The sequence below is a fragment of the Petromyzon marinus genome, assembly GCF_048934315.1.
Source record: "Petromyzon marinus isolate PM22_M1 ecotype Great Lakes invasive population chromosome 68 unlocalized genomic scaffold, UKy_Petmar_22M1.pri1.0 chr68_unloc.1, whole genome shotgun sequence".
Lineage (NCBI taxonomy): Eukaryota > Metazoa > Chordata > Hyperoartia > Petromyzontiformes > Petromyzontidae > Petromyzon > Petromyzon marinus.
This window is the reverse complement of record NW_027422597.1, coordinates 763,463-779,432: the sequence shown is the minus strand read 5'-3', so window position 1 is coordinate 779,432 and position 15,970 is coordinate 763,463. Positions and strand designations below refer to the sequence as shown.

At 42.3% G+C, this 15,970-nt stretch overlaps 1 protein-coding gene across 1 annotated transcript in view; it reads right to left on the bottom strand.

Annotated features, from left to right (window-relative positions):
* The window catches only part of LOC116958017 (uncharacterized), a 39,289-nt gene extending 26,253 nt beyond the window's left edge, over positions 1 to 13,036 (bottom strand). Inside the window, exons 1-2 of the mRNA XM_076058083.1 lie at positions 11,824 to 13,036; positions 1,368 to 1,607 (exon numbers count right to left, since the gene is read on the bottom strand). Coding sequence (XP_075914198.1) covers positions 1,368 to 1,415 — 48 coding nt within the window. The 5' untranslated portion in view covers positions 1,416 to 1,607; positions 11,824 to 13,036. The remainder of the gene's footprint in view (positions 1 to 1,367; positions 1,608 to 11,823) is intronic.
* Positions 13,037 to 15,970: the final 2,934 nt, after the last annotated feature.

The following is a 15,970-nucleotide window of genomic DNA, read 5'->3' as shown; positions in this document are numbered from 1 at the left end:
AATTAGAAGTAATAGGAGTAATTAGAAGTAATAGGAGTAATGAGAAGTAATAGGGCTAATGATAAGTAATATATGATAATGAAAAGTAATAGGAGTAATGAGAAGTAATAGGGGTAATGAGAAGTAATAGGAGTAATAAGAATTAATAGGAGTAATGAGAAGTATAGGAGTAATGAGAATTAATAGGGCTAATGAGAAGTAATAGGAGTAATAAGAATTAATAGGAGTAATAAGAATTAATAGGGCTAATGAGAAGTAATAGGAGTATTAGAAGTAATAGGAGTATTAGAAGTAATAGGAGTAATAAGAAGTAATAGGGCTAATGAGAAGTAATAGGAGTATTAGAAGTAATAAGGGTAATAAGAAGTAATAGGAGTAACAAGAATTAATAGGAGTAATAATAATTAATAGGGCTAATGAGAAGTAATATATCATAATGAGAAGTAATAGGAGTAATAATAATTAATAGGGCTAATGAGAAGTAATAGGAGTAATAATAATTAATAGGGCTAATGAGAAGTAATAGGAGTAATAAGAATTAATAGGAGTAATAATAATTAATAGGGCTAATGAGAAGTAATAAGAGTAATAAGAATTAATAGGAGTAATAATAATTAATAGGCCTAATGAGAAGTAATAAGAGGTAATAAGAATTAATAGGGCTAATGAGAAGTAATAGGAGTAATAAGAATTAATAGGAGTAATAATAATTAATAGGGCTAATGAGAAGTAATAGGGATAATGAGAAGTAATAGGAGTAATAAGAATTAATAGGAGTAATAATAATTAATAGGGCTAATGAGAAGTAATATATGATAATGAGAAGTAATAGGAGTAATGAGAAGTAATAGGAGTAATAACAAGTAATAGGAGTAATAACAAGTAATAGGAGTAATACGAATTAATAGGGCTAATGAGAAGTAATAGGAGTAATGAGAAGTAATAGGGGTAATGAGAAGTAATAGGGCTAATGAAAAGTAATAGGAGTAATAAGAATTAATAGGGGTATTGAGAAGTAATATATGATAATGAGAAGTAATAGGGCTAATGAGAAGTATAGGAGTAATAAGAAGTAATAGGGCTAATGAGAAGTAATAGGAGTAACAAGAATTAATAGGAGTAATAAGAATTAATAGGGCTAATGAGAAGTAATAGGAGTAATAAGAATTAATAGGGCTAATGAGAAGTAATAGGGATAATGAGAAGTAATAGGAGTAATAAGAAGTAATAGGAGTAATAAGAATTAATAGGGCTAATGAGAAGTAATAGGAGTAATGAGAATTAATAGGAGTAATGAGAAGTAATAGGAGTAATAAGAATTAATAGGGCTAATGAGAAGTAATATATGATAATGAGAGGTAACTCACCACGAGGATCATTCCACCCAGCACCAGAATGCTCCTCCACTGGTGCATGACGCTGCCCCGTCTCTCCTCACCACCAACTCCCCACGACTCCTACCCAGTCCAGCTCTTGCCCAGTTCACACTTGCAACCCCAAGATAGCCGAACTCGCGACGTTTCATTCACTCGCCCAACCCCAGTTGTTGTGGCTGTTGTTGTTGTTGTTGTTGACGTTTCTGGTCCCGCTGTGTCCTACACAAGAGCCTGTTGAGCACAAACGCTCCTCTGTGATCGGGGCACGTTCAGATTCCTGGAAATCACGTGCGACACGTCACTCATCCCGACGGTGGTTTCGTGACGTTCGGAAACCCTTCGGGGCAGGTGACAGGTGACCTCATTTCACATTCCTTGCCAGACTTCAAGTGGAGCACGCGCAGTGTGTTTTTGTACGCACGTCTGCGTAATAAGGGGCCGTCCATAAATGACGTCACGCATCTAGGGGGGGTGGGGTCAGACATTTGTGACGATGTGTGACGATGCGGGGGGGTGGGGGAGGGGGTTTGAGAAATGTGACGTCACATCAAAATGCGGCAACTTTATAAATAAATAAATACGGACAACACGTTCTACTTAATTACATTTTTAAATAAATGTTTTCTCCTACAACATCAGAGTGCGGCACCACATTAAATACACGCGCTACTACAAAAACGATAGTTTAAAGAGATTTGAAGCGTGTTTTTTTCTGGGGGGAGGGGGGGTAGAGCTTTGTGACGTCATATTTGAGGGGTGGGGGTCAAAAATCGTCCAAAATCGCGTGACGTCATTTATGGACTGCCCCTAATGTCACGTAAACATTTACTCCGATCGCAGACGGTCGCCCCAACTTCTCACTCAATTCGATGCTCAACGACAGCCACGGCTAACTATGTCAACACCAAGTAACTATCATCGATAAACCTTGACTATGAATTAGTTAAAGAGTGACACGACGCCAGAACTCACCTGGCCGCATTCCAGGTGGCCGTTTGTATTATTATTTTTTTTTAAACATTTGTGTAAAAAAAAAATGTTAAACTTGTATTTCAGATTTTTATTTCGATTCAAAAGCGTTTCGTGACTTGCAGGCAAATCAAATTTCGTGGGTCTTTCGCATGTGAGTGTAAGCCTGAGTACAATCTCAACGTGTTGTTGCTGTCGAGTATTTTAATTTTAATTTGACCGTTATCATGTGGAAAATAAGGGGGGTGAGGTTGGGGGGGGGGGGTGGGGGCCACTGAAAGCAGGATCTTTTAAAGGTTTCAAATTGGCTTAGCCAAGCATGCCGGTATCAGAGCGAAGCGCCGCGAGGAACGAGCTCACCTGGGGCCAGCATACGCGGAGAGAAAGCGGAGATGGTAATCGAGGGAAGGGTAAAACAGCATTAGCCGCGGAGAAATAACAACTGGTGGTGTGCCAAAATGCAGAGGCGACAGACACCACGTCAACGGGAATTGGTAACGTGATGGTTTTCCATCTTGTCACATTCCGACGTTGGGTTTTTAATGTTCTCAAGATGGGACAAGCAACACCAACTAACTTTGATCAATAAGAACAAACAAAAATACAGCCACCTACGTTTCACCCACGGCCGCGTGTGTCGACTCCTACTAACTTTAATCAATAATTCAACAAAAATACAGCCAGCTACGTTTCACCCACGGCCGCCTGTGTCGACTCCAACAAACTTTGATCAATAACACAACAAAAATACAGCCACCTACATTTCAGCCACGGCCACCTGTGTCAACTCCAACTAACTTTGATCAATAAGAACAAACAAAAATACAGCCACCTACATTTCACCCACGGCCACCTGTGTCAACTCCAACTAACTTTGATCAATAAGAACAAACAAAAATACAGCCACCTACATTTCACCCACGGCCGCCTGTGTCAACTCCAACTAACTTTGATCAATAAGAACAAACAAAAATACAGCCACCTACATTTCACCCACGGCCGCCTGTGTCAACTCCAACTAACTTTGATCAATAACACAACAAAAATACAGCCACCTACATTTAATCCACTACCACCTGTGTCAACTCCAACTAACTTTGATCAATAACTCAACAAAAATACAGCCAGCTACATTTCACCCACGGCCACCTGTGTCGACTCCAACTAACTTTGATCAATAACTCAACAAAAATACAGCCACCTGCATTTCACCCACGGCCGCGTGTGTCAACTCCAACTAACTTTGATCAATAATTCAACAAAAATACAGCCACCTACATTTCACCCACGGCCGCGTGTGTCAACTCCAACTAACTTTGATCAATAACTCAACAAAAATACAGCCACCTACATTTCACCCACGGCCGCTTGTGTCAACTCCAACTAACTTTGATCAATAACTCAACAAAAATACAGCCAGCTACGTTTCACCCACGATCGCCTGTGTCAACTCCAACTAACTTTGATCAATAACTCAACAAAAATACAGCCACCTACATTTCACCCACGGCCGCCTGTGTCAACACCAACTAACTTTGATCAATAAGAACAAACAAAAATATAGCCACGTACATTTCACCCACGGCCGCGTGTGTCAACACCAACTAACTTTGATCAATAACTCAACAAAAATACAGCCACCTACATTTCACCCACGACCGCCTGTGTCAACTCCAACTAACTTTGATCAATAACTCAACAAAAATACAGCCACCTACATTTAATCCACTACCACCTGTGTCAACTCCAACTAACTTTGATCAATAACTCAACAAAAATACAGCCAGCTACATTTCACCCACGGCCACCTGTGTCGACTCCAACTAACTTTGATCAATAACTCAACAAAAATACAGCCACCTACATTTCACCCACGGCCGCCTATGTCAACTCCAACTAACTTTGATCAATAACTCAACAAAAATACAGCCACCTACATTTCACCCACGGCCGCCTGTGTCAACTCCAACTAACTTTGATCAATAACTCAACAAAAATACAGCCACCTACATTTCACCCACGGCCGCGTGTGTCAACTCCAAATAACTTTGATCAATAACACAACAAAAATACAGCCACCTACATTTCACCCACGGCCTCCTGTGTCAACTCCAACTAACTTTGATCAATAAGAACAAACAAAAATACAGCCACCTACATTTCACCCACGGCCACCGGTGTCAACTCCAACTAACTTTGATCAATAACTCAACAAAAATACAGCCACCTACATTTCACCCACGGCCGGGTGTCAACTCCAACTAACTTTGATCAATAAGAACAAACGAAAATACAGCCACCTACATTTCAGCCACGGCCGCGTGTGTCAACTCCAACTAACTTTGATCAATAACTCAACAAAAATACAGCCACCTACATTTCACCCACGGCCGCGTGTGTCAACTCCAACTAACTTTGATCAATAACTCAACAAAAATACAGCCACCTACATTTCATCCACGACCGCCTGTGTCAACTCCAACTAACTTTGATCAATAACTCAACAAAAATACAGCCAGCTACATTTCACCCACGGCCACCTGTGTCAACTCCAACTAACTTTGATCAATAACTCAACAAAAATACAGCCACGTACATTTCACCCACGGCCGCGTGTGTCAACTCCAACTAACTTTGATCAATAACTCAACAAAAATACAGCCACCTACATTTCATCCACTACCGCCTGTGTCAACTTCAACTAACTTTGATCAATAACTCAACAAAAATACAGCCACCTACATTTCACCCACGGCCGCCGGTGTCAACTCCAACTAACTTTGATCAATAACTCAACAAAAATACAGCCACCTACATTTCACCCACGGCCGCGTGTGTCAACTCCAACTAACTTTGATCAATAACTCAACAAAAATACAGCCACCTACATTTCACCCACGGCCGCCTGTGTCAACTCCAACTAACTTTGATCAATAACTCAACAAAAATACAGCCACCTACATTTCACCCACGGCCGCCTGTGTCAACTCCAACTAACTTTGATCAATAAAAACAACAAAAATACAGCCACCTACATTTCATTCACTACGACCTGTGTCAACTCCAACTAACTTTGATCAATAACTCAACAAAAATACAGCCACCTACATTTCACCCACGGCCGCCTGTGTCAACTCCAACAAACTTTGATCAATAACTCAACAAAAATACAGCCACCTACATTTCACCCACGGCCGCCTGTGTCAACTCCAACAAACTTTGATCAATAACTCAACAAAAATACAGCCACCTACATTTCACCCACGGCCACCTGTGTCAACTCCAACTAACTTTGATCAATAACTCAACAAAAATACAGCCACCTACATTTCATCCACGGCCACCTGTGTCGACTCCAACTAACTTTGATCAATAACACAACAAAAATACAGCCACCGAAATTTCACCCACGGCCGCCTGTGTCAACTCCAACTAACTTTGATCAATAACACAACAAAAATACAGCCACCTACATTACACCCACGGCCGCCTGTGTCAACTCCAACTAACTTTGATCAATAACACAACAAAAATACAGCCACCTACATTTCATCCACTACCGCCTGTGTCAACTCCAACTAACTTTGATCAATAACACAAAAAAAATACAGCCACCTAAATTTCACCCACGACGGCCTGTGTCAACTCCAACTAACTTTGATCAATAAAAACAACAAAAATACAGCCACCTACATTTCATTCACTACGACCTGTGTCAACTCCAACTAACTTTGATCAATAACTCAACAAAAATACAGCCACCTACATTTCACCCACGGCCGCCTGTGTCAACTCCAACAAACTTTGATCAATAACTCAACAAAAATACAGCCACCTACATTTCACCCACGGCCGCCTGTGTCAACTCCAACAAACTTTGATCAATAACTCAACAAAAATACAGCCACCTACATTTCACCCACGGCCACCTGTGTCAACTCCAACTAACTTTGATCAATAACTCAACAAAAATACAGCCACCTACATTTCATCCACGGCCACCTGTGTCGACTCCAACTAACTTTGATCAATAACACAACAAAAATACAGCCACCGAAATTTCACCCACGGCCGCCTGTGTCAACTCCAACTAACTTTGATCAATAACACAACAAAAATACAGCCACCTACATTACACCCACGGCCGCCTGTGTCAACTCCAACTAACTTTGATCAATAACACAACAAAAATACAGCCACCTACATTTCATCCACTACCGCCTGTGTCAACTCCAACTAACTTTGATCAATAACACAAAAAAAATACAGCCACCTAAATTTCACCCACGACGGCCTGTGTCAACTCCAACTAACTTTGATCAATAACTCAACAAAAATACAGCCACCTACATTTCATCCACGGCCACCTGTGTCAACACCAACTAACTTTGATCAATAACACAACAAAAATACAGCCACCTACGTTTCACCCACGGCCGCCTGTGTCGACTCCAACTAACTTTGATCAATAACACAACAAAAATACAGCCACCTAAATTTCACCCACGGCCGCGTGTGTCAACTCCAACTAACTTTGATCAATAACTCAACAAAAATACAGCCACCTACATTTCACCCACGGCCGCGTGTGTCAACTCCAACTAACTTTGATCAATAACTCAACAAAAATACAGCCACCTACATTTCACCCACGGCCGCGTGTGTCAACTCCAACTAACTTTGATCAATAACACAACAAAAATACAGCCACCGACATTTCACCCACGGCCGCCTGTGTCAACTCCAACTAACTTTGATCAATAACACAACAAAAATACAGCCACCTACATTACACCCACGGCCGCCTGTGTCAACTCCAACTAACTTTGATCAATAACACAACAAAAATACAGCCACCTACATTTCATCCACTACCACCTGTGTCAACTCCAACTAACTTTGATCAATAACACAACAAAAATACAGCCACCTAAATTTCACCCACGACGGCCTGTGTCAACTCCAACTAACTTTGATCAATAACTCAACAAAAATACAGCCACCTACATTTCATTCACGGCCACCTGTGTCAACACCAACTAACTTTGATCAATAACACAACAAAAATACAGCCACCTACGTTTCACCCACGGCCGCCTGTGTCGACTCCAACTAACTTTGATCAATAACACAACAAAAATACAGCCACCTAAATTTCACCCACGGCCGCGTGTGTCAACTCCAACTAACTTTGATCAATAACTCAACAAAAATACAGCCACCTACATTTCACCCACGGCCGCGTGTGTCAACTCCAACTAACTTTGATCAATAACTCAACAAAAATGCAGCCACCTACATTTCACCCACGGCCGCGTGTGTCAACTCCAACTAACTTTGATCAATAACACAACAAAAATACAGCCACCTACGTTTCACCCACGGCCGCGTGTGTCAACTCCAGCTAACTTTAATCAATAATTCAACAAAAATACAGCCAGCTACGTTTCACCCACGGCCGCCTGTGTCGACTCCAACTAACTTTGATCAATAACACAACAAAAATACAGCCACCTACGTTTCACCCACGACCGCGTGTGTCAACTCCAAGTAACTTTGATCAATAACTCAACAAAAATACAGCCACCTACATTTCACCCACGGCCGCGTGTGTCGACTCCAACTAACTTTGATCAATAACTCAACAAAAATACAGTCACCTACATTTCATCCACTACCGCCTGTGTCAACTCCAACTAACTTTGATCAATAAGAACAAACAAAAATACAGCCACCTACATTTCACCCACGACCGCCTGTGTCAACTCCAACTAACTTTGATCAATAACTCAACAAAAATACAGCCACCTACATTTCACCCACGACCACCTGTGTCAACTCCAACTAACTTTGATCAATAACTCAACAAAAATACAGCCACCTACATTTCACCCACGGCCGCCTGTGTCAACTCCAACTAACTTTGATCAATAACTCAACAAAAATACAGCCACCTACATTTCACCCACGGCCGCGTGTGTCAACTCCAACTAACTTTGATCAATAACACAACAAAAATACAGCCACCTACATTTCACCCACGGCCTCCTGTGTCAACTCCAACTAACTTTGATCAATAAGAACAAACAAAAATACAGCCACCTACATTTCACCCACGGCCACCTGTGTCAACTCCAACTAACTTTGATCAATAACTCAACAAAAATACAGCCACCTACATTTCACCCACGGCCGCGTGTCAACTCCAACTAACTTTTATCAATAAGAACAACAAAAATACAGCCACCTACATTTCACCCACGGCCACCTGTGTCAACTCCAACTAACTTTGATCAATAACTCAACAAAAATACAGCCACCTACATTTCACCCACGGCCGTGTATCAACTCCAACTAACTTTGATCAACAAGAACAACAAAAATACAGCCACCTACATTTCACCCACGGCCACCTGTGTCAACTCCAACTAACTTTGATCAATAACTCAACAAAAATACAGCCACCTACATTTCACCCACGGCCGCGTGTCAACTCCAACTAACTTTGATCAATAAGAACAACAAAAATACAGCCACCTACATTTCACCCACGGCCACGTGTGTCAACTCCAACTAACTTTGATCAATAACACAACAAAAATACAGCCACTTACATTTCACCCACGACATCGTGTGTCAACTCCAACTAACTTTGATCAATAACTCAACAAAAATACAGCCACCTACATTTCACCCACGGCCGCCTGTGTCAACTCCAACTAACTTTGATCAATAACAACAAACAAAAATACAGCCACCTACATTTCACCCACGGCCGCCTGTGTCAACTCCAACTAACTTAGATCAATAACTCAACAAAAATACACCCACCTACATTTCACCCACGACCGCGTGTGTCAACTTCAACTAACTTTGATCAATAACACAACAAAAATACAGCCACCTAAATTTCATCCACGGCCACCTGTGTCGACTCCAACTAACTTTGATCAATAACTCAACAAAAATACAGCCACCTAAATTTCACCCACGGCCAATCTGTGTCAACTCCAACTAACTTTGATCAATAACTCAACAAAAATACAGCCACCTACATTTCACCCACGGCCGCCTGTGTCGACTCCAACTAACTTTGTTCAATAACTCAACAAAAATACAGCCACCTACGTTTCACCCACGACCGCCTGTGTCAACTCCAACTAACTTTGATCAATAACTCAACAAAAATACAGCCACCTACGTTTCACCCACGGCCACGTGTGTCAACTCCAACTAAATTTTATCTTACCAGCCATCACAAATGATAGCGGCTCAACGGAGTGGCTGCTATCATCATCACGCGAACATTTTTACAGCAGAAATGATTTTGTTGGTTTGTATGACGAGGCTGTTGGTGGGATCTCTTTTTTTATTTTTGTATAGCTACCAACCGCATGAATTGATCAAACCAAACAGTTCTCGTTGAATCCTTCTGCTGCCAGGCCACCAAGATTATATGGCTTACCAAAAATACATAAAGTAGATACACCCCATCGTCCCATCGTCTCTACTATCAACTCCCCCACCTACAAACTGGCTCGTTTTCTGTCTGAAATCCTGCGGCCTTTCACTGGAAAAACCACCTCTGCGGTACAAAATTATACTCACCTGGTATCGACAATCAAGGGTATTTCCCGGTCCCCAGACGACCTGCTTGTCAGTTTTGATGTAGTTTCCTTATTCACCAAAGTTCCTGTACCTGACACCATCACAATCATTGAAGACTTGGTTCATCAAGGACTAAACACTGAGGTACCCCCCCTGGTGAGACACTGCTTAACCAATACATACTTCACTTGGAATGGAACTTTCTACAAAACAAACTGAGGGCACCCCAATGGGCTCCCCCATATCTCCGGTTGTAGCCAACATTTTCAGGGAGAAATTTGAGACTGACGCCATCCAGACTGCCACTCTGCGTCCAACCTTATGGAAGAGGTAAGTGGATGACACTTTTGTCATCTGGCCACATGGCCGGCCTGCTCTAGACCAATTCCTCGACCACATCAATTCCATACACCCAGCCATCAGATTTACCATGGAAGTCGAAAAAGATGGCAAGCTACCTTTTTTTGAATGTCCTAATAAAAAAAGAGACCTGATGGTTCAATGAGCCACTCTGTCTACAGGAAAGCTACCCATACGGATGCTTACCTGAAACCGGATTCCCACCACCATCCATCCCAGAAGAATTCCCTCATCAAGACTCTGCACCATAGAGCCCAATGCATATCCGACCAGGAACACATAGCCAGTGAACTCAAGCACGTACACCAAGCTCTTAAGGCTAATGATTACTCCGACTATACAATCCGCAAAGCCATCACTCCAACCATGAAGAAGGACCCTCTTGAGGAGCCATTCAAAACCATCACTTTACCCTACATTGCGGGGATCACAAAAAAATATATCCAAAATCTTGAATAAACACAAGATCCAGGTCCGATTTAACACATTACATAAAATCCGTGATCTGGTTCTGTCTGTAAAAGATGTGATTCCGGACATACAGTACCCTGGCGTCTACAAACTAAGTTGCCTCTGTGGTAGTAGTTACATTGGAGAAACCAAACGCCATGTCTCGGACCGCATCCGTGAACACAAAGCAGACCTAAAACACGGTAGGACCAACACCTCAGCCATGGCAGATCACTGTTATAATTCAGTAGGCTCACATGACATTGACTTCTCCAAGACAGAGGTTCTTTGCAAGCCATCTGGCCAGCATGAGAGATTCGTTCATGAGGCAATCCACATATATACACAGAGACTATTTCAACCGAGAAGATGGATTCTGGCTTAGCAATCATTGGAAGGATTTGATAAACCATTTCGGGTCTTAATTGATTGTTCACGCTTACGGTGGCTTTCAGACCGCATACATTAATTTTTCGTCTCCCCCCTCCTCTTTTCAGAACATAGATGGACTCGTCCACCTGAACAAAACTGTCAAATCTCTCTCCGTGGTGCTAACGTTATAAAAAAAACGCCACTTTTAAAAAATGTTCTTGCTGTGGTTTTCACACCTGATGATGATTGCTTGCGTTGCAGTCGAAACTTCGTGAGAATTTTAATGTTTCATATTTTTATTATTTTATTGTTTCCCGTCTACGTGGTGGTGACCTTACCGAAAGAACCAAGAATATGAATCCCTGCAGTCACGAAAGCTTGAAATCAAAATTTAAAAAAAATCTTGTTATGTTAACAGGTACAAATGATAGCTCAACGGAGTGGCTTATCACGCGGGAATGTATAGAAGCAGCCAATCACTCCAATCGCGTGTTTCTAAATGTGGAGGACCCGGTAAGAACGATCCACGCGACCACCTAAAGGTAGAGAAAGACGCAGACTGAAAATATTCCAGCAGCAGGCGAACCCACACAGCATCCCTGTACACCGGGCGAGGTAGTCAACATCTCCTAGCCACCGCGACGCCCATGATGATGGTGGTGAATGAACGATGAGCGTTCGTCCTCACCAGTAGTTGTGATAAGAGCAGCGTCTCTGTCCCCGGGGTCATGACGCTCTCCTCTCCTCGTCACAGACTCCTCGTCACAGTCTCTCGTTAACGCGTTGACCGTCGGTCTTGCGATTGAGTGGAAGTGTGTTTGTGTTGTGTTGTGTGTGTGTGAGAGAGGCTTTAGTGTGGACGAGTGAGTGGATCGATATGTGCGGGGTGCATTTGAGTGTGTGAGATGTCGAGTGGGTGATTGGGTTGGTGAGGCTCTTTATGTGTGTGTGTGTGATTGAGTGTGGGTGAGTATGAATGTGCGTGTGAGATTCAGGCTGGACGAGCGTGGATCGGTGTTTGTGTGTGTGTTTGAGCGTGTGAAGGATTCAGTGTGGGTGTGAGAAATTGAATGGGTTAGTGTGTGTGAGGGTGGATGAGTGAATGGGTGTCTGTATTTGACAGTGGGTGAGTGAGTGTCTATTTGAGAGCGGGTGAGTGAGTGGGTGAGTGTGTGTGTGTGAGGGTGGATGAGTGAGTGTGTGTGTGTGAGGGTGGATGAGTGAGTGGGTGAGTGTGTATATTTGGGGGTTGGTGAGTGAGTGGGTGAGTGTGTGTATTTGAGAGTGGATGAGTGAGTGTGTGTGTGTGAGGGTGGATGAGTGAGTGGGTGAGTGTGTATATTTGGGGGTTGGTGAGTGAGTGGGTGAGTGTGTGTATTTGAGAGTGGATGAGTGAGTGGGTGAGTGTGCGTATTTGGGGGTGGGTGAGTGAGTGGGTGAGTGTGTGTATGTGAGGGTGGATGAGTGAGTGGGTGAGTTTGTGTATTTCACAGTGGGTGAGTGAGTGGGTGAGTGTGTGTGTGTATTTAGGAGTTGGTGAGTGAGTGGGTGAGTGTGTGTATGTGAGGGTGGATGAGTGAGTGGGTGAGTGTGTGTATTTGGGGGTTGGTGAGTGAGTAGGTGAGTGTGTTGTATTTCACAGTGGGTGAGTGAGTGGGTGAGTGTGTGTGGGTTTGAGAGTGTCTCTGTAAGAAGTGTGATTTTAGAGTATGGATGTCTGTGTGTGTGTGTGAGATTGGGGGGCTGTGTGTGTGTGTGTGCGAGTATGAACGAGTGTCTCAGTCAGTCTGTCTCTTGTCACCAATCTTTGTCGAACATCGTTGGCGGTGATCGTTTGCCGGTCTTCACAAAGCGCCTCATTGGAACAAATGTCACTTCGAACAAACGAATCACATTGGCCTGGCCATATACGGAGATCACTTTAGTACTTCCGGTAAGCGGTCACCAGGAATGCGGCCAAGTGGGTTTCAGTATCGTGTCACTGATGACCATTAAGGGCCGTCCATAAATGACGTCACGCACCTGGGGGAGGGGCGGTGGGGGGTCAGACGTTTGTGACGAAGGGGGGGGGGGGGGATGGGGAGGGGGTTTGAGAAATGTGACGTCACATCAAAATGTGCAACTTTATAAATAAATACAGACGACACGTTCTATTTAAAGTTTGATTTAAAGCTTTCGTGACTGCAGTGATTCATAATCTTGGTTCTTTCGGTAAAGTCACCACCACGTTGAAGGGAAAACAATGAAATAATAAAAATATAAAACAATAAAATTATTATTAAAACAATACAATTATTATTCTTGGTTCTTTCGGTAAAGTCACCACCACGTTGAAGGGAAAACAATGAAATAATAAAAATATAAAACAATAAAATTATTATTAAAACAATAAAATTATTATTCTTGGTTCTTTCGGTAAAGTCACAACCACGAACATAGTAGAAGGGAAGCGATAAAATAATAAAAAAATATAAAACAATAAAATTATTGTAAAACAATAAAATTATTATTCTTGGTTCTTTCGGCAAAGTCACGTTGAAGGGAAACAATAAAATAATAAAATATATTGCATATATATATTGTTTTATATATTATTATTTTATTGTTTTCCTTCAACGTGACTTTACCGAAAGAACTAAGAACACGTTCTACTTAATTAAATAGACTTTTTTAAACAAATGTTATCTACCTACAACATCAAGGTGCAGCGCCGCATTAAATACGCACTACAATGTGACAATAGTTTAAAGCCATTTGAAGCATGTTTCATATATTTTTTTGGGCGGGGGTGGGGGGGTGGGAGGCAGAGCTTTGTGACGTCATATTTGAGGGGGGGTCTGACTTTTTGTGACGTCATGTGATCGTCCAAAATCGCAGCGAGAGCTATATAAGTAAGGGGGAGGGGGGGTGGAGGGGGGGAGGAGCCAAGGAGGAGGGATAGAGCGAGTGGGGGTGTTAAGGTTTTCACAGGTACATGAGAGATTCGTTCATGAGGCTATCCACATATACAAGCACAGAGACAATTTCAACCGAGAAGATGGATTCTATCTTAGCAATCATTGGAAAGATTTGATAAACCATTTCAGTTCTTAATTGATTGTTCACGCTTACAGTGGCTTTCAGACAGCATACATTATAAAAAAAAATTCGTCTCCCCCCTCCTCTTTTCAGAATATAGATGGACTAGTCCTAAATAATCTGCCAAATCGTTGCGCGTGGCGCTAACGTTTTTTTTTATAAATAAATAAATGTGCCGTTTAAAAAAAAAAATATGCAAACCAACACACCTGAAGATGACCGTTTGAGTTATGGTCGAAACGTCGTGAGAATTTTTTTTATAGTTTTATATATATTTATATATTATTTTGTTGTTTCTCTTCAACGTGGTGACTTTACCGAAAAAACTAAGATTATAGGTACAACCTTAACTGCTTCATAGTTTGCCTCAATACCTATCCGCATCTCCAGTTCTTCAGCCTCCTACCCACCAGCCCCGGCATTGTGTTCTACTCGGTGTTGGAGCTCGCACCTCTCCACTCCCCCTACCCCACGTCCCCAACTCTCTCTATCTCTCCACCCTGGCTCCTCCTCCCCCCCATCCCCCCTCTCTTACTTATAAAGCCTCTTGTTACAAGCAAACCCCCTTTTTGCCCACTTCAGCAATAAGTTGATTGCTGTGGCTGTCCCCACCTGATGATGGACGCTTGTGTTGCGCCCGAAACGTCGTGATTTAGCTGATTTTATTTTATGCCCCCCCCCCACGTGACTTTACCGAAAGAACCAAAAGATCATGGATCCCTGCAGTCACGGAAACTTCAAATCTAGATTTCAGTCAGTTTTTTACGACAATACCATCGGTGGTTACTACGATAGTCAGTATATACTACTGTAGAGTCAGGAGATACTTCTGTATTATCAATAGGTACTACTACTACTACAGAGTCACTAGATACTGCTGACTCTATTGTATGTAGGTCGTGTAAGGTATACATGTCTACAAAATACAAATTTCCTGGGGGCGGTAAAATGATTTTGGGTGGGGGTTGACAATTTTTGGAAACATTTTAGATCAACTATTTACCCCCCCCCCCCCCCCCCCCCCACCACCATCTATTACTTTTTGATTCAGGACTTCGGAAAGGCTCTTATAATTCCTTCTGACGGACAAATGGATAGACAAACGGAACACCGGGCTTTCACAACAGCCTAGTATTTGTGTATGTATAACCGATGTCTTTTTTAAGAGAAGACAAGTTTTGAAATACATTTTTTTACCCCGTGAAAAGCCGGGTACTTCCTGCTAGTATTTTTTTATAAATCTTTAGTAGCTCCATGGAACGTTTTATTCCCTATTCAGTCCCCTACACAATGGTTAAAAAACCGCACCTGACTATATTTCCCAGACACTCGATGTCTAAACCAGTCCAGAGTTTCGCTTGTATTGAACCAACATCGCCAATCACATTCGTTCATTTGTTGCCAAGGCGGTGAGGCAGACATCAACTTCCTCGTCTGGTATGGGTTCGATAGCGACTCTGAGAATGCCTCCGGGTTTTTCCCTCTACATTTAAAATCAACGTCATGCGTTACGAGCAGGGGTGCCAAACTCAATCGGACCGCCACGCCTCAGTTAGGCCTATGAAAATGAGACGCGTTATTTACCGAACATCGACTGCATCAAAGAACGACATTGCTAAGTTCATGACAACACTCCACATAACGTAAAAAAACACATTCATGAATAAAATAATTACGTGGCAAGATGTCATCTGCCTCGCCCGGTATACAGGAGGTCATGGGTTCGATCCCGGCCATGACGCCTACTGCATATTTGG